This window comes from Bicyclus anynana, chromosome 12 (assembly GCF_947172395.1).
Source record: "Bicyclus anynana chromosome 12, ilBicAnyn1.1, whole genome shotgun sequence".
Classification (NCBI taxonomy): Eukaryota; Metazoa; Arthropoda; class Insecta; order Lepidoptera; family Nymphalidae; genus Bicyclus; species Bicyclus anynana.
Window position 1 is genome coordinate 13,116,182 of NC_069094.1, and position 19,220 is coordinate 13,135,401.

Consider the following 19,220-nt stretch of genomic DNA (forward strand, 5'->3'; position numbering starts at 1 on the left):
TAATTTACAATCGTATCCAATAAAATAAACTTCTATTTAACACAAACCTTCCTGCCAGTAAGTACTAGATTGCTGGCTGTATTAAAATAGTTCCTATCGCAATCGCATTCATTTCTTTAAAATGGCGTGATGGTGGTGTATTTGTCGTAACACAAGGATTTTCAAGTTTGCGATTTTAAAGATTTCCTTGTAAGTTCAAACATTTAAATAGTTGCTTAGTTTTCGGCATTATGTGCTTAATAGAACTATTATATTTGTGTAGCACGAGAATTAACGTTGTCTTTAAAATTTGAGGGAGAGACTGACAGACTGTGAACTTCAATGTACTTATCCTCGTGATTTTAAACCATGCTTGATCAGAAATAACTAAGTGCGTCGTCTATTGTAGGGTTAGGAGGTTCGACTGTGACTTCAACAAATCGTTCTGTTGTACATAGTGGTGATTAGATAACAAACATTTTTGGTCTCATGAGTTGCCTTGGGTGGTCAGCGTTATTCGAAACTGTGCCAATTAATATATCGTGTCGAAAGTTGATCCTCTTTGAAAATTAGCAAAGCAATATGTTATGAGTTATCTAAGCAATGTGTGTGCTACCTGAGTAAAATTTCACATACATATTATAAGAGTAGGTACCTCATTAGTCTGTGTGACTTATTTGTGGGTGTGTGTGCTGTTACTACCTAAATAATCAATTTTAAAGACAGTAATAACTTATAGATACCAAAATGGCTGGTAATAAAATTAATACAAAAAAGAAAGAAGATAAGAGCAAATCAAGTAAAAATGTTGACCCAGCAATGGAAGAAAATGAAGATATTGATTTTTCCTTACTAAGGAAACCTATACCAACCAGAATAACTGGATTTGCCCAAGCAAGAAAGATATTTGATTTGGCTACTGAAGAAGTAAGTAATCTGGCAAATTATGCAAATCATTCAATATTTATGTTAAAATTAATTAAGTACTTGTAACCTTGTTATATTTACCTACTTAACTAAACATATAATATGCTAACTTGTATTTACAACTAGCTGACTGTATTCATTTATCAATGTTTTTAAAGCTTTACTATTCTTTTTTTATTTGGTTGGAAGGTCTTTATAATCTATACTAGCACTTTACTTATAGTATTTTTTTTAAATACATAACATTATAGTTTATTTTAATTTTAAAAATGAAAGCAAAATGTGTGTAACACTCTTTCTGCTTACCATTTCCGATAAAATTAACATATTTCCATGATAAAAATAAAATTTTGTTTCATCAAAATAGGCTTAGCATTTTGGTGTTTTGTTTTATTTATGAAGAAGTTGTTTTGATGTGATTCAGTGGTGAATTCTAAATGCCATACACATTTCCAGCTCAAAGGTTTGCTCAGTGATGAGTGTGACTTGCTGTACGAATGCAAGGTGTGCCGGAACATGTTCAGGAGTTTGGTCAATTTTGTATCACACAAAAGAGTTTACTGTAAGGAGCAATTCAAATCGTCAAAGCACAGCCATTTTATGAAGGAAACCTCTGTTGTAAGTATTGATTTTTTAAGACAGATATTTCAATACATGACATGTATAGGTTAATTTTTAGTTATAGTGAGTGTATTAATGTGAAGGCATGCACCTCCAACTTTTCAGTTGTGTGCATTTTAAGAAATTAAATATCATGTGTCTCAATCGGTGAAGGAAAAACATTCTGAGGAAACCTGCATACCAGAGAATTATCTTAATTCTCTGTGTGTGTGAAGCCAATCCGAATTGGGCAGCGTGGTGGACTATTGTCCTAACCCCTCTCATTCTGAGAGGAGACTCGAGCTTAGCAGTGAGCCGAATGTGGGTTGATGACTCAAGTGTATTAATATATTGATTAACTCATTATGGCCCTTAGTTTTGCGTGGATGTTAAGTCATTTTATATATTTCAGGTATTTTGTTGATAAAAGGTGATATCCTATATTCTCAGTATTCTTAAGAAAAATGGGAAATTTCATGACAATTGGTTGTAAATAGTTAAAATGTAACTTATTTTCTGATTTATAATATTAATATGGAAGTTTTGATTGCATTTTTAAATAAAATAGGATTATGTAACAAATATGTTGTGTTGTAAGCCCGTAAATCTGCATTGGAGCAGTGTGGAGGCCTAGACATATAATAGGCTGTTATAACCAGTGGTGTGCACTTCATAGATGCATAAACACAATGCATACCCTAAAGATTTGTTATGTACCTGTGTTGGAGAAGGAATTTTCCAATTTGTACCTATAGTGCATACCAGAGTTAAAAACTTTGTGCACACCACTGCATATAACGATTATAATGGCACACATTAGGCCAATGTGGTAGACTTTTAAACTTTACATTCTGAAATGAGACTCATGTTCAACAGTGAGGCGAATGTTGGTTGTTAATAATGAATGATGATAATTATATTGTAATAGATTTGTATGAAAAACTTGATGATTTATTTTCTCATAATCTGAAATAGTTTTAGTTATACTACTACACAGAGGCTTGCACATCACACAAAGAAGAAGTCTTTTTAGGGCAATGTTAGCCCTAAGAACTTTTTTTTTCATTTTGTGCATTTTGTGCCTACCCCTGTTGATAACCTTGTGAACGCCACTTCATCCACAATCATGTGTGAACTTATTAATAGAATATTACCTATTGAGTTAGATGATATTGTCTTGAAATTTTAATTAGCAAATTATTTTTATATGCATGCAGTATGCACATTTGCGAATTTTTTGTTTTCAAAAATAAATAATTACTGTCCTATTGGGGAAGTGCCACTTTGATTATAAAATGTCTGCTGGTCATACATTGTTTATGTACTTATTAGTGAACCCAATCAAGCTTCGCTTTAACTTATGTGCATTTAGGGAAGACACTACCCCTGCCCTAAGTATCCTATATCTGTTTCCTGATTTCAAGCTACCTCCTCACCAATTTTCAGCCAAGTTGGTTCAGCCATGCTTGAGTTATAATAGTGTAACTTAATCGATTTTTTTATATACAGGGTGTTCCGTAATTAATGTATAAAACGCAAATGGCAGATACACCACCTAATTACCTAAAACTAATTTGAATAGTTTTCCAAAAATCACTAGGGTGTCCAAGTTATATTTTTTTTGTAAATAATGACCCAATTAATAAAAATTGTCCTGTAAAAAAATGTAAAATTTGTACACTTTTACAGGACAAAACAACAAATGTCTTAATTATTAGGTATTAGCTATAGCTTGGCAAGTTCGTTGATGACACTCCCATGATATGCGGGCGACGGGGGGAAAATCCATCGCTACACGCCTCCCGGCTCGCGCGGACCATCGGGAGTGTTACTAACGAATTTGCCAAGGGATAATATAGGGAAGCACATTTCACTATAGGCCTATAGGCTGCACGATTGCCAACCAGTATAAATGTCAGGCGTCATTAAAAAAACATATTACCCTTCTTGTACATAATTACAGATGGCTGAGATATTAAAAATAAAGAAATTAGAAGAGAGCTACCAAGAGTCCTTGAGTGAAAAAATGGAAGCGAACAACATGGACGAAGATGACGACGCTCGTATCCCAATTACTAAGGACTTGACGTCAATCATAGAGAAGATTACCAAGAACACGGGCGTCCAGCAAACAGAACTTGAGAACAATCAATTGGTATTCCAGAAAATTCCAAAGAGCTCTGTCGCTGTATTCCAGAACCTTGAACCTAGTAATACAAAATCTGATACAATGAAGGCGCAGGTATAATTTTGAATTCTATATTACAGCCTTTCTTGATGAGTACTGTTTACCAACAAACAAATTAGAAATGAAGATAGAAAACTCATCATGTCATGTCATTTCATATATTATGTCATTTCATAAATTATTTGATTCAAATTATGTATGGTATGCTTATAAAATGTTATATAAAATATACTAACCATATCTAATTGTTCTAAGCTTATTAATCAAACTTACTTTCATCAATTTAAGAACAAGTTAATTACAATTATTATTAGGTGTGAAATGACTAGTGATTTATACCCTCATTTTTAATTTGTTTGTTGGCAAACAGTACTCTTCAAGACAGGCTGTAGTATAGTAGTGAAAATTGCATGAAAAACCGTTCAATAGTTTTTGTAAGTAATAATTTTTTTAATTTTTTTATTTTTTACATGTTAGCCGTTGACTACAATCTCACCTGATGGAAAGTGACGATGCAATCTAGCATGCAAAAAAGCATAATCATAATCATCGATTATTCGCATAAAACATGTAAAAAAAGATGAACATGAACTCTGATAAAAATATTGATTCACAATCAGCACCAAAAACTCACTAAATGAGTGCCAAAAACAACAAGGTTGAATAGAGCTTTCTAGATGACTTATAGCACAAAGAATTTACTACATACAAAAAAACTGGTTACAAATAAAAAAAAACACTATATTTTTTTATTTCAGGTTGATGAATTGCATGATATTCTATCTCAAGAAAACGCAGTTCTGCAAAACGATGGATCATTCAAAGTGCAAAGTAGTGACAATGTTGAAGAGACTAAAGAAACAAACCCTGACAATGTCATACAGATCAGTGATGATGAAGAAACCGAAGATTCAGATATTCTGAAGTGTAAAATTTGTAAGTTTTATTTTATTCAATGCCTATCTATAGATGTAAATGTGGCAGACCTCACACACAGAGAATTGAGAAAATTCTCGGGTATGCCATTTTCCTCACAATGTTTTACATTAACTGTTTCAGACACGTGATATTTAATTTCGTAAAATGCTAATAAATGAAACGTATGAGATGCTTGCCCCAACCCATATTCAAACTCACACCCTCTGAATCAAAGGCAGACATTATATCTACTAGGCTATCACACCTACTATACTACAGCCTTTCTTGATGAATACTGTTTACCAACAAACAAATTAAAAATGAGAATATAAATACTAGTCATTTCACACCTAATAATAATTATAATTAACTTCTTCTTAAATTAATGAAAATAAATTTGATTAATAAGCTTACAACAGTTAGATATGGTTAATGTTTTATAAATACACAAACCATACATAATTTAAAATAAATAAGTTATGAAATGACATTTGTTTTCTACCTTCATTTCTTATTTCTTTGTTGGTAAACAGTACTCATCAAGAAAGGCTGTAGTATAGTTTAGATTAGTTTGTGCATATTTACCTTTTTTTTAATAACATATCTTTCATTTCACATTAAGCCATTATTTTTTAACTTTAAAAAAAAGAGGAGGTTTCTCAATTCGACCGTATATATTTTTTAAAATTATAAGGACTGTTTATTTCAGGAAGAAGGGTCGGCGAATATAGTTTACACGCTCAAACGGTAAAATATTTATACATCATACAATAGGCGAAGATCGAACACAATGCCTCTTGCGTTTACATCCAGCTCCATTATTGTGGAACTATTGGAACTAACAATTATCATATTATTTGACAGGCGGCCTGCAGTTCTCCACACTGAAGACGATGAAGTTCCACATAAAGTACAAACACTTGGAGAACAGGCTGGTATACCCGTGCCCCGACTGCTTGGACATATTTTCTACATCCTGGAGCGTCTATCGACATCTATTTAAGGTTCATAGGTAAGCGAGGTCATTTCAAATTCAAATTTCATTTATTTCATTTAGGCTTAGTTTATAACATTAATCTCCTATTAAAAAGTGGATGCACAATCAACCAGAAAACGTCCCCACTCAATGCCAAACACAACTTCTTGGCACTCAATTCAAGTAGTCGCATTTGCAAATTCAACCTTTAACTCAATCCTTAAGGTTGAATTTGCTCTGAATTTGGAATTTTATTGAATATTGGACTATATTTAAAGGTCTTTAGGTATAATTTTGTTTACTAATAATTCTAAAACTATCAAAGCAAAATTGGCCAGTTTTTAAGTGAAATTTTCTATATTATTTTGCGTCCTTTTATTATAAGAGGTCAATGGTTTACGAGCACTTTTGAAACGTCAAGTTATGTCATTGTAATTTAATGGCGGTAATTAAAGCTGTAAATCTTAGAATTAAAGTTACAAGTCTTCCAAACGCGCCTTGGTCCGAGAAGAGCCCACAACAAACTTAGCCAAGGTTTATTTTTTTTGTGTACCACCATTTTACGAACTTACTATATAGAACCACACAATCGTATAGTGCTGTTCAACACCAAGCCTTTTTATCATCATTTATATACTAGCGTCATATTAAAGTGAGCGGATAATTGTGCCTCTGAGTATACATTTGATCCTATTTTTTGATAGTGGAATAGTGGGATAAATGCCTTTTTTTATTCTTTACAAGTTAGCCGTTGACTACAATCTCAACTGATGGTAAGTGATGATGCAATCTAACATGGAAGCTATCTTGTTAGAAGTAGGATCTCCAGAAGGAAAAATACACTCCTCCCTGTACAATGTCGTGTAAACCGAAAGGATTTTCATTCTACTCCTAATAAATTAGCCCGCTTCCATCTTAAATTGCATCACTTACCATCAGGTGAGATTGTAGTCAAGGGCTAACTTGTGGAAAAAAAACTCTTACGATCAATTTTAACTAGATCCTCAAAACTAAACAAACAACTAATCCTATGTATCTTCTACTTTTCTTTTTATATGTACACCCTTCATTATGCATTACTCCTTGTAATTTTTTTCTCTTTTTCTATTGATTGTCTGGAAGAGATCGCTCATTAGCGATAAGGCCGCTAATTGTACATTAGTTTTTAAGTTAATTTCTTGCTTGTTATTATTCTTTTTGGTGTACAATACAGTATATTTCATTCATTCATTGTATACTGTATTGTTATATATATTTTTTTTTAGAAAAACAGGAGCCCAAATCCGTAGACTGCGCGAGGCGATACAAGCTAAGGCTTTCCGTATGAACAACCCGCCTACTTACTACGAGAAGAGAAAGACATTGCCTAAGCCGGCCCCAACGCAGAAGATCACAGAGGAAGAAAGGCTATTAAAAGAGAATCAGGTACAGGAGATTTTACAGTGTTGGGGATTGTACAGTATCACTATTTATTGAGCAACCCCATTAAGAGAAAAAGACATATTGTCGACCAATGACAATAAAGTCTCAATAGCTCAACGGTAAGAGCGGTTGGACTCATCACCGAGGGGTGGTGGTTCGATCCCCGCCCCTTTAGATCTATTGTCATACCCACTCCTAGCACAGTCTTTCCTGACTAGTTGGAGGGTACTGGCAATATTGGTCTTATTATAAAAAATATGGCAAATATTCTTTAAAAAAAAAAAAATATGACGTTGGTGATCGAAAATATCACTTCTGGTGACGTAACATTCAAGCCGAAGAAGGGTGACAATGACAACTAATCATTGAATCTATACTAATATTAGAAAGCTGAAGAGTTCGTTTGTTTGATTGAACGCGCTAATCTCAGGAACTACAGGTCCGATTTGAAAAATTCTTTCAGTGTTAGATAGCCCATTGTAAAGAATAAAAAAAAAATATATAATAAAAGTTAAACTTTGTTCCCTTTACAGGCGTGGTTCGAGGAGTTGGACGGTGAGAGCGAGGGTCGTCGGTGCGGCGGCTGCGGGCGGACGTTCGAGCGCCGCGCCGCGCTCGCCGCACACACGCACACGTGCGCGCGCCGCCACCGCCGCCGGATACAGATACAGATCCGCAAGGACTACCACAAGGAGCCCAACAACCCTTACATGGCGCTGGCCGGAGGCGCCACGCAAACACCCGCAGGTGTGTATCAACACTATACACGCACACACACGCACAGATCACTGTACGATCAATCACCAATTTTAACAGCCGGCTTTTGTACAAACTTCGTACATGGATTGACTATTGAAACAATTAAAATTTTCCATATTCAGATGTATATTAATAAAGTTGGAATTCAATAGATATTATAGTTCAGAAATAATAATAAAAAAATAAACTTGTTTTACAGACGCGAAGTTGAATGCGGAAGACGCGCCACCTGTGGATAAAGTACAAGACGTAAAGGATAAAGACGCTGATGATGACAACAACGACGAACCTCCAGAAGCAGATCCGGAACCAAATGACCCCCTAGCAATGGAAACAGATGAACATATCACACGGAACATTAAGCCGAAATTCTATGACAGTTCCATGATAAATAATCTACCATATGCTCAGCCGATAGAGAAGAATAACTTGAATGCCTTTAGGCAAAAAATGCAACCGGACGTAGATTTATTCAAACTTCTTTGCAAAAAGTGTGATGTTAAACATGAAAAATTTTCCGATTTTCTAGAGCACATGTCCGAGCATTACAAGTGGGTACGCTACGCGTGTAAACTATGCAATTTCAAACATTTTGTATTTGATAAACTGCCTGAACATGTCAAAATTGTGCATAAACTTAAAGGCAACACAGAGTTCTATTATAGTACTGTGAAGGCTATTGATGGAGCTGAAGCTTTCGTACTGTCGGAATCTGTTGATGAACCGAATGAATCTAATGAAACTAGTCCAAACTCACGGAGGCCTAGTAGATGCTCCAGTGACTCCAGCAGACTGTCTGATGACAGTTCCAGTAGTTGCACACGACCAGAGACTGGTTCGAGGAAACGCAAAAGTAACCTTTACAAAATGAATGCAAAGAAGAAAAAAGAAGCTGTAGCCAATGGTAAGATTTATTTAATTAAAGTTTAATCTGCTAAATGTATACTTACGTAAATATTTTTTTGTTAATTAATATTAATTTTTCAGATGACAACAACCAAAAAGACGATGATATTTTACTTGTAGAAGACACAACTGCTCCAAATAATAAAATATTTGAAGAAAATTCTTCAGATTTTGATGAAATGGAAGAAAAAAGTTCAAGGAAAAACATTGCAATATCAACATCGGTCGTGTCTCGCAGACCTGTTCGTAAAAAAACCAAACCTAAGAACGCTGATTTTGAATATGATTTGTCTAATCTATTAAAATTGGAAGCACAGGGTTATCGTGACTCACAGACAGTCTGTTCTAAAACAGTTCAAAGTAAAAAGAAAGTTCATCAAGAATTATTAAATAATTATGATACAATTAATAAAGATTGCCTAGGAGCGATGATAACTCTGTCTAGAAAATCTGTAGAAAACGCCCAAGCCCATATGAAAACTGCTAGTTTTCCAATATTTAAAGCGTCTAAGGAGTCCCGCGTATCAAGTTTTTTCGCGAGACCGATGATACCCAGAATGACAAGGACGGATAAGAGCTCACCTAAGAAAGTTGAAACTGAAGAATTACCCAATACATCTAGTCTTATTAAAGTTATAGAGCCTTCGTCAAGCTCAAATAGTATTACTAAAAATATAACACTTATTAAAAACCAAATTAATAAATCTGCTTCAAAATTGCGTGATAATTTAACACAAACAAGTGCAGGTGTTATTAAAAAACCTTTAGAAATAAATCAAGCTGAAACAATTGATTCAATATTGACTGATAGTGGTAAAAATGTCGAAGATTCAGTTTCAAGTCCCGAAAAAGATAAAAAAATTACTTTGGAAAATGATGAAATTTCAGCACAAAAAAGTGCAGAAACTCTTATAAAGCCTACAGATAGTGTTCAAGATAAAATAACAGTTACAAATATAAATAAATTTAATGATGATGTCACTGCTTCAAGAACAGAAGAACATAAAACATTAAATCCTAATGATGAAGCTAGCTCTAAATCAGTCACGGAAATAAAAAAAGTTGTTGTAGATGGTTCAGCCGTCGCTAAAGACACCACAGTAGGAAGCACTAATAAAAAAATAAATATGGTTTCTCTAAAATTGAGACGACAGAGCTTAGAAGTTCTCAAGAAACCTTTGACAACGAAAGACCTTACAGATTTAACTAAATCGGGCAGGAAAACGAAAGTATTAGTAATCAAGCCTTTCAATAGAAATGCAGAAGGAATAAAAAATTTGAATGCACCACTCAAGTTTCAAACAATTAAATTGAAAGATGCCAGCAAAAGCAATTCCACTAAAGAAGACAAAAACTCTGATCAAGTTGTAGTTGTTCAAGTACCTAAAGTTGATTGTGGAATGGCGAGGTCATTACCAACTAACAATATTAACAATAAAGTATCACCACTGACCACTGCTACTGTTGGTAGTGAAAAATGTGAAGAGAATGGTTTGCAAAGTCAAGATCAAACACTGAAAATAAAAGAAAAGACATTTGACAGTGATAAGTCTAGGGCCATTACACTCCTACAAACAAACTCACTTAAAATGGATGAAGATCAACCACCTAATCATCCAAGTGAAGAAGATCCCCTTGGTCATGATAAGGATATGTGTGGCACACTGGATGAGGATTCTGGAGAACACATTGACCAGAAAGACAAAGAACAAATACCCAATAATCATGTAACAAATTTTAATAAGGATAATAATTTAAATGTTAAAACGCTAATGAAATCAAATGAAAGCAATGTACAGAAAAATCAAATAAATTGTGATCATACTAGTGAATCAATTAGTGAAAGCAATGAATTATTATTAAAAAATTCACATGATATTGTTAGCTAAAACAGCTATAAACGCTTGTGCAAAGTAACTCTTTATTTTCTTTGCCATAATGTTATGAAGATACTTCTTTTAATTTTTAATGTGTACAGTTGTTACTTTTTATTTAGAAAATAAACTTAAGATACCTATTACACAGTTAATCAATTTAAAATCCCTAACATTAATTAATAATACCTATATATTTTAAACGAAATATTTAGAAATGAGAAACTCAGGGAAGGTCATATTTGTGTAGATACTAGTGTATAGTCTGGCCAGTTCGTTGATAACACTCCCATGAAATGCGGGCGACAGGGGGAAAGACTTTCACGGGTGTGAAATCGTGCGTGCGGAGAAGTGACGTGCATCAGTCGTGGGCTTTTCATTCATCGCTACACGCCCTCCGGCCCGCGCGGAACATCGAGAGTATTACGAACGAAGTTGCCAAGCTATAGGGCATATTTGTACAGATGCGCTGCCAGGCGCTCTAATAGTGTTCAGCAAAGCATCTAACAGTTTGTCCAAGATCCGGAATTATAAATATATAGCTGTTATTCATTAGTGCTATGAAATAAATGATAGCTAATGTTCACAGTGACACATTGCAAATAGGTTGCCTAAAGTGTTAGTATACTTTTCATCACGCTACGATCAATAGGAGCAGAGCAGTAAGGGAAATGCTGAGAAAACGGTAAAGATGTAAAGATTAAAGAGGTCTAAAAGGCTGGATTAAAGAGGTCTAAGGGCGGACGAAGTCGCGGGCGTCCGCTAGTTTATTAAAAAAGTGTTTTTCAGATAGCATGGGTACAGTGACAGTCGCCTGTATGAAGTTCATAATACGTAGATACTATGTCATGAATCGTAGCAAACTTTTAGAGTGACGGCCTCCATGGCACAGTGGTATGCGTAGTGGAGTTACAAGACAGAGTTCCTGGGTTCGATCCCCGGCTGGGCCGATTGATGTTTTCTTAATTGGTCCAGGTCTGGCTATTAAGAGGCTTCTGCAGAGGCTAGTTACCACCCTATCGACAAAGACGTATCGCCAAGCGATTTAGCGTTCCGGTGACCTGTAATAACCGAAAGGGGTATGGATTTTCATTCTCCTAACAAGTTATCTCGCTTCCATCTTAGATTGCATCACATACTATCAGATGAGATTGTAGTCAAGGGCTACGTCTAAGACTTGTAAAGAATAAATAAAAAACGATCTGTCACCCTCACCATCCTATAAGAAACGAACTCTAAAAGCAATTTTTATATGGAACGTAAGGATAGTAATAGACTTAATTATCTTGGGAATTATGTTAGGAATTCATAAATTGATGTTAAATTAAGGTGACGACACACCAGGCGGCGCTGCAGTAAAATTTTGTTTGTGCAAATTCGATGTTTGGGGTGAGAGGTTAACAAAATAATGTTAACGTTTACCTCCAAAGCTACTATTACGATTTTATGCGGGTTTGTGAATAGATACCTGATCGAGTGGTAAAGTTCATAAATAGGTGTTACGTTGACAACTCACCAGATGGTGCTGCAGTAAAAATATGTGCAAAACTGAAACTATTAATCGGAATTTGATTCGATTTACAGTGATGGGTTCAAGTTTGATTTTTTGTGCAAAAACGGATAGGTTTGTTGTTGATTAGATTCTACATCGCTATTATCTAAAGAAATTGTTATTTATAGTCAGATGCATCTTTAAGACGTCTCGGAAATAAGCTGCGGATATTGCTACGCGCAGGTCTGTAGGCCTAGTTCGGACTTAGTATTTTAGTCGAGTACGAACGATTTTTGGGCGGTAAATCCAAAAATTGTTCGTACTTTCTCGATAAATGAGCTATCTAACACTGAAAGAATTTTTCAAATCGTACCAGTAGTTCCTGAGATCAGTGGTCCAATTTTAATAAAAAATAATTTTTGGGGTTCAGTTTAATTTTTTTTTATTGGAGAGAATTTCATATTCATTAAATTTATTTTATTGTAATTTTTTTTACGAAAATTACTATTTATAATGTAATAAATTGAATGAGTATGAAATTCTCTCCAATAAAAATAAATATAACGGAACCCTAAACAATTTTTACCTACTGATCACTTTGAATTTGGTGCAAAGCCTGTTGTTGATTGTTAGTGAAAAAAAAACCACATGAAGGAATGTCTGAGAAACAATCTTTTTGATAGGTACTCCTTGAATAAATAGATCACCGGCTTGGCATCTTCTTCAAAGTGATCAACAGATAGAAAATAAATATTATAATGTTATTTTCGCTTTTGAGTATCGTGGGTATATTTAAGTTTTGAAATCACTTTTTTTTTAAATATTTATGATGGATATGTTAAATAAAAAAAATCTCATTATTTATAACTAGATTTATTATGATTTATGATTACATTGCCACCTCAGTTACAACAACTACGCACTCTTGGCCAGAGTTTCGGCTTTAGCCACAACCTCCTCAATTGGCCCAACCATGTAAAAAGCTACCTCTGGCAGATGATCATACTCTCCTTGTAAAATTTTAGAGAATCCCTTGATGGTTTCCTCCAGCGGTACAAGTTTTCCAGCGTGTCCAGTGAATACCTCAGCAACCTGGAAGGGCTGTGACAGGAACCTCTGGATCTTACGTGCACGTGCTACAGTCAGCTTGTCTTCTTCAGACAACTCATCCATACCCAGGATAGCAATGATGTCCTGAAGTGACTTGTAATCCTGTAGAATTTTCTGAACACCACGTGCCACATTGTAGTGCTCGGCACCAATGATGTTGGGGTCCATGATACGAGATGTAGAGTCAAGAGGGTCCACAGCAGGGTAAATGCCGAGCTCAGCAATAGCACGAGACAGCACAGTGGTGGCATCCAAGTGAGCGAAAGTGGTGGCTGGGGCAGGGTCAGTCAAGTCATCAGCTGGCACATAGATGGCCTGCACAGAGGTGATGGAGCCCTTTTTGGTGGTGGTGATACGCTCCTGCATGGTACCCATGTCTGTGGCCAGTGTGGGCTGGTAACCCACAGCAGATGGAATACGACCCAGCAGAGCAGACACCTCTGAACCGGCCTGGGTGAAACGGAAAATATTATCAATGAAGAGCAGCACATCCTGGCCTTCCTGGTCACGGAAGTACTCAGCCACGGTCAGCCCGGTGAGAGCTACACGGGCGCGGGCGCCGGGGGGCTCGTTCATCTGACCATACACAAGAGCTACCTTGGAAGTCTTGTCCTTCAGGGAGATGACTCCGGACTCAATCATTTCATGGTACAAGTCGTTGCCCTCGCGGGTGCGCTCCCCGACGCCGGCGAACACGGAATAACCTCCGTGAGCCTTGGCGACGTTGTTGATCAGCTCCATGATGAGTACGGTCTTGCCGACGCCGGCGCCGCCGAACAGACCGATCTTGCCTCCTTTGGCGTAGGGGGCAAGGAGGTCGACGACCTTGATACCGGTTACTAGAATCTCTTGCTGCACGGACATTTCGACGAATTCGGGGGCTTCGGCGTGGATGGCGGCAGTTTTGTCGGTGGGGATGGGGCCGCGCTCATCGATAGGTTCTCCGATGACGTTGATGATACGGCCGAGAGTTTCAGCGCCGACGGGAATACGAATGGGTGAGCCGGAGTCGTGAACAGGTTGTCCACGGACGAGACCCTCAGTACCGTCCATGGCAATAGTACGTACGGTGTTTTCACCCAAGTGCTGTGCCACCTCAAGGACGAGTCTAGGCGTCCGGTTTTGAACTTCCAGGGCATTTAGGATAGGCGGAAGGCTATCATCGAACTGAACATCCACAACGGCACCAATTACTGCCACAACCTTACCTTGCCCTTTGCCTGCTGCAGCAGCATAGTCTCGCTTGTTCCCAGCAACGGCTGCAATTTTGCCACATTCTGTAAGTGCTTTTTCGGTTACTGTCTTAGCGGCTAGAAAGCCGCTACCGACCCTACTTATAGCCCCCAGCATTTTATTAAATCTTAAGGGCGGATAAAATTATGTAACCCACTGCAGACGGCAATCCAACCACAGATCAGAAAAATTAAGATAACCTAAAATAAAATCTTTGCGACGAGGTTGACAATGTCAATTGTCAATTGTCATTGTCAATTTGACGTCTTATAATAGACTAGAGAATTTAGAGACAAGTACAGATTATATGCAATGCGTGAGTTTTCCATGGAACATATTAAATGGAAATATAAATTTTAAACTTTATTAAAAATTAATTAATTAATTAGTTTTACTCGACTAAAATACTAAAGAAGCCTATGCGTGGAAAAGTAGCATTAGTGCATGTTAATATTTAAATTTCAAAAAAAAAAGTTGTGAGTTGTGCTGAAAAATTACGGTAACCGTTGTTTTTGTTCTTGATAATTAATTTTGAATAGTTGGTTGTATCAAGTAATGAAAGTAAAATTTTTTGTACTGCAAAGTAAGTTTTTGCGTAAAAACGGGACTAATTATTTTTTTATGTTAAACGATTTTTTGTATGTACTTTTTTAGGTACTTTTAACAGTTACATTGAAAAATGTATGTGGTAATAATGTGTAAATGTACTAGGCAAAGTTGTTAAAAATTCACACACATACTCCAAAAATATTAAACATTAGAATATTATTTTCAAACACTTTGTTTCAATTGCTATTTTCGTTCCGAAAGGGGTTAATTATGTACAACTCGTTACTTATTAAAATTTGTTCCTATCACTTATATAATATAACAAACAAAATTTACATTTAATCATAAGATGAACCAAAGATTACAATGTATTATTGGAGATGAACAACCACAGCCCGGCCAACAAATAGACAGAGAAGAAAGGTACATAATCTGTTATGCTGATGATACTATCAGCTTAACAGATTGTACCTTCTAGATGTCGAAGAATTCTCTTTGCCGCTATTCAATGATTATTATCGTAACACTCGTCAAACTGACTGAATATGTTCACTTCAAGTGCTATGAGGTCTCGTCACATGGCAGCGTGCAAAAGTAAGCCAATCAATGCTTGATCTGTTACATCGGGTGATACATCTTCTGGTTTCTCTAAGCCGTTCTTTCTTAAACTTTAGTCCTTAAACTAAAGACGCAGTAGTAGTGTGCTGGACCCATAACCAGATGATTGTTACTAAAAATATATGCAGAGAAAGGAAATAAAACATGTAGTATAAAAATATATTATGTTGACAATTTGCCATGAAATAGTAACAAGAACTTTATCGAACTGACAAGTAGTTAATGACATGTATTATTGTCAAGAAGTAAAGAAGTTAAACAAAAGAATGAAACACTCACTAAAACTCTACAAGAAGTATTTACTTCAATAATGAGATTTAAAATCGAAAGTTTTTGTTAATTCAAAATAATAAAATATGTTGACTTTAACCGCTGTTTTTAAAAAACATTATTTTCTTCGACCAATAATAATATAGTAAGTCAAAGATTATTTTCGCTGACTTTAGTGCATTTTGTACTGAAAACAATAAAAGTTCAAAAACGTAAGAATCCAAATAAATCCAAAGTAAAAAAAAAATCACAATTGTCAATGTCAAATTTATAACAACAAGAATTTTGACAATGACATTTTATGCATTTTATGTTAGAGATTTCAATGAGATTTTTTAATTTATTACATTAATTACAATAATTATTTAATGACTTGAGAACTTAAAAGTATTATGCTTTCAAAATTACACTAAACATCAAAATGTTAAGTCTGGGTGTGATATTGGTATAGAAATTGTACCTGTACGTTACATCACCTTGAACAGAAAAGGTTATAAACAATATAAATAAACATGAATCGTAGTCGTATTTTATCAAAAGTAAGTTACATTTAATAATGTTGAATTAGTGAATTATTTTTATCTATTTTAAAGTAAACTACTCTTTGAATAATATTTTGGTTTTGTCAGATATTTTGGCGCCATAGACCATTCAGTCAGATTGATTATGCAAGACCATGCTCAGTTACACTGGGCACAAATCCTTTAATAATAAGAGAACAATGCACGGTAATACTGAAGGACAGTTATATTAAGAAATTTATGAAAGCTGTGGGATGGATGGATCAAGAAAGAACTGTGAGTAATTAAATGATTACTTTAAATTTTTTCATATAGTGATTACCCTAATCAATAACCTCATGCACGCCGTTGATCATCAGATCTACACTTACCATCAGATGTGATTAAAAGAATATTCTACACAAAAAAAGGTAATTAATTAACTGTATAAATTTGTTTGTTTAAACACTGAAATTATGCTATATTTCAGCGTCTCAAACTTACTGGATATTTTCTCTATGAATGTGTGCCAGACAAAGTGGCATACGCTGAGTGGTTTGAGGATCTTGAGCTTCCAGACACGTTTGCCTCGTGGTTCATGATCACAGAGTTGCATGTATGGCTCTTGCTGGTGAGGTATATGGCAGAGGATGCCATGGCAACAGGCACAGATAAGAAAAAGTATGTGAAAGGTGATGGACATTTTGTGAGAAACTGTATAATTGAAGCATTATGGGCAGATGTTGGAAATAGGATAAAGCTACTGGAGGTAATTTTTATTTTATATTTTATCTAAATTAATATTATAAAAGGGTAAGTTTTATTTTTTGAAGTGTTTGACTTGATTTGTTTGTTTTCAATGGATTCACAAATTACTTAACCATTTTAAGATTTTTTTTCACAAATAGTGTAAATACAAATGTAACACCAAAGTGTAACATAGGCTATATTTTGAAATAAAAGAAAAAAAGAAAGTACAGCTCATGCAGATTAACTTGACACCTGGCTTAAATGATGCTGGTACTGTGTTTGTATGGATTTTGTAGCCAGGTCTCAAGTTAAAGCACACAAGTTATATATACATTTATTTATTTATCTCTGTATTCCCACTAGAGTGGGAGTTATATAGGTGAAACCAAGAGTTTCATTACATTTCTTCACCAATAGCAGTTTTTCTTTGGTAATGGTGAATAAAAAATTAATAAAACAGACTATAATATAATTCTGAGGTGTTGTTCTTTTATAGGTTATAGTGGAAGGCAGCAGGGATGGAGCTAAATGTTACCTACTAAAATAAAAATAAACCTGATTTAAGTAATTTAATATACATACTTTCATATACTAATGATTCCAGGGAGCAAACCCAGCTATAGCAAGAAACCAAGTGACAGAATTATCGGAACAGTTCCAAGCATCCTTAGTAGCTTATGATGAGGGTCTTTCTGATGATAAGGTCTTAGCCGGCGCCGCCTGGAGGAGGTTCTATTCTCTCTCTGAAGATGTTAAAGCTGAACATGTAGCCAGGATTGTTCATTTTATTAGACATCAGGTAAGATATTCACCAAGCATTAGATAAAAGTAGCATATCCTCTTCTCAATTAGACGTGCAACCCACAACATATATTGAGAAGACAAACAGACTAATGTCGACCAATAGCCGCAGAGTTGTCCCAGTCCCAGCTCTAGAGAGCAATGCTTCTGGTTTTGTATGAAAAAATATAGGCAGTAAAATTCGTTGAACGTTACGTTTTTTGTGCGCAATCTATTCTGCGCACCTTTCACCGTGCGCTGCCGCCTGCAGCATGCACATGGCGCTGTTGGCGGACGCACACGCCGCGGCCTGATGCTCCTCGGTTGTGCATCTTTCACTTTTCAGGTGTCAGTATTGAGACATACATAGTGTATGCTGCGGGGCAACATACATTTAGACAGTCAATCTGAAAGAGTAGACTCACACACACATTTTTTTTAATTCTTAATATAATTTTTTTCAGTTATCTATTTTGGACAAAATACCAAGTGAAGACTTACGGTGGAAACCACAAATCGATTGGTTAAGTATACGTAATCATTGATATTAGCTGTATTTTTTTTTGTTATTTAGAATATTCTAGGGTTGTTAATAAATTAAGTGAAATTATTCAATATTTAAATATATTTTTATTTATAAAACAATATCCTAAACAATGTAGGTTCAAGACGAAGAAAAAAGGAAATAAATTAAACAGCAATAGAAAAACATAAGATAACATTGATGTACATAATATGATATCAAAAAATTACAAACTAAGCCATAATAACATGAAAGTAAAACTCCACAACATTTAAAGTACAGATAAGCTGAAAATAAAGTAATAAGTAATTGAACAATTCGTAAAATTCACAAGGAATTATACTTTATTTGATGGAATGTTTATAAATACAAATAGACAGGTTATTATTGTCAAATGGGTCCTCAAAACAAGCAGTTACTATTGTCAAATAGGTCCTCAAAACAAGCAGTTATTATTGTCAAATGTTTCCTCAAAACAAGCAGTTATTATTGTCAAATGGGTCCTCAAAACAAGCAGTTATTATTGTCAAATGGTTCCTCAAAACAAGCAGTTATTATTGTCAAATGTTTCCTCAAAACAAGCAGTTATTATTGTCAAATGGGTCCTCAAAACAAGCAGTTATTATTGTCAAATGGGTCCTCAAAACAAGCAGTTATTATTGTCAAATGGGTCCTCAAAACAAGCAGTTATTATTGTCAAATGTTTCCTCAAAACAAGCAGTTATTATTGTCAAATGGGTCCTCAAAACAAGCAGTTATTATTGTCAAATGGTTCCTCAAAACAAGCAGTTATTATTGTCAAATGGTTCCTCAAAACAAGCAGTTATTATTGTCAAATGGGTCCTC

At 35.2% G+C, this 19,220-nt stretch overlaps 3 protein-coding genes across 6 annotated transcripts; 2 read left to right on the forward strand and 1 right to left on the reverse strand.

Annotated features, from left to right (window-relative positions):
- The first annotated feature begins 39 nt into the window (after nucleotides 1-39).
- Nucleotides 40-10,695, forward strand: LOC112048969 (uncharacterized). Of its 4 annotated transcripts, none has more exons than XM_052884620.1 (10): nucleotides 40-57; nucleotides 719-906; nucleotides 1,363-1,524; nucleotides 3,470-3,748; nucleotides 4,453-4,630; nucleotides 5,477-5,624; nucleotides 6,854-7,013; nucleotides 7,544-7,757; nucleotides 7,969-8,673; nucleotides 8,757-10,695. In XM_052884620.1, exons 2-10 carry the CDS (start codon nucleotides 727-729, stop codon nucleotides 10,562-10,564), a joined length of 3,834 nt encoding a protein of 1,277 aa, XP_052740580.1. In that variant the 5' UTR covers nucleotides 40-57; nucleotides 719-726; the 3' UTR covers nucleotides 10,565-10,695. The 4 variants fall into 4 exon arrangements, with proteins under 4 accessions (XP_052740580.1, XP_023942449.1, XP_052740579.1 ...); XM_024086681.2 differs by having other exon boundaries at nucleotides 48-189; XM_052884619.1 differs by lacking the exon at nucleotides 40-57 and adding an exon at nucleotides 109-626 and having other exon boundaries at nucleotides 702-906.
- Nucleotides 10,696-12,898: 2,203 nt separating this feature from the next.
- On the reverse strand, nucleotides 12,899-14,606 carry LOC112048949 (ATP synthase subunit beta, mitochondrial). Its single transcript, XM_024086660.2, has one exon. It carries the CDS (start codon nucleotides 14,499-14,501, stop codon nucleotides 12,957-12,959), a length of 1,545 nt encoding a protein of 514 aa, XP_023942428.1. The 5' UTR covers nucleotides 14,502-14,606; the 3' UTR covers nucleotides 12,899-12,956.
- Nucleotides 14,607-16,119: 1,513 nt separating this feature from the next.
- Nucleotides 16,120-18,788, forward strand: LOC112048963 (ubiquinol-cytochrome-c reductase complex assembly factor 1; the record flags this gene model as incomplete). The annotated part of the gene is given in 5 exon segments (XM_024086675.2): nucleotides 16,120-16,360; nucleotides 16,451-16,618; nucleotides 16,812-17,090; nucleotides 17,676-17,870; nucleotides 18,316-18,788. Coding segments are annotated over 5 exon segments (750 nt in total). The 5' UTR covers nucleotides 16,120-16,333.
- Between the last annotated feature and the right edge of the window lie 432 nt (nucleotides 18,789-19,220).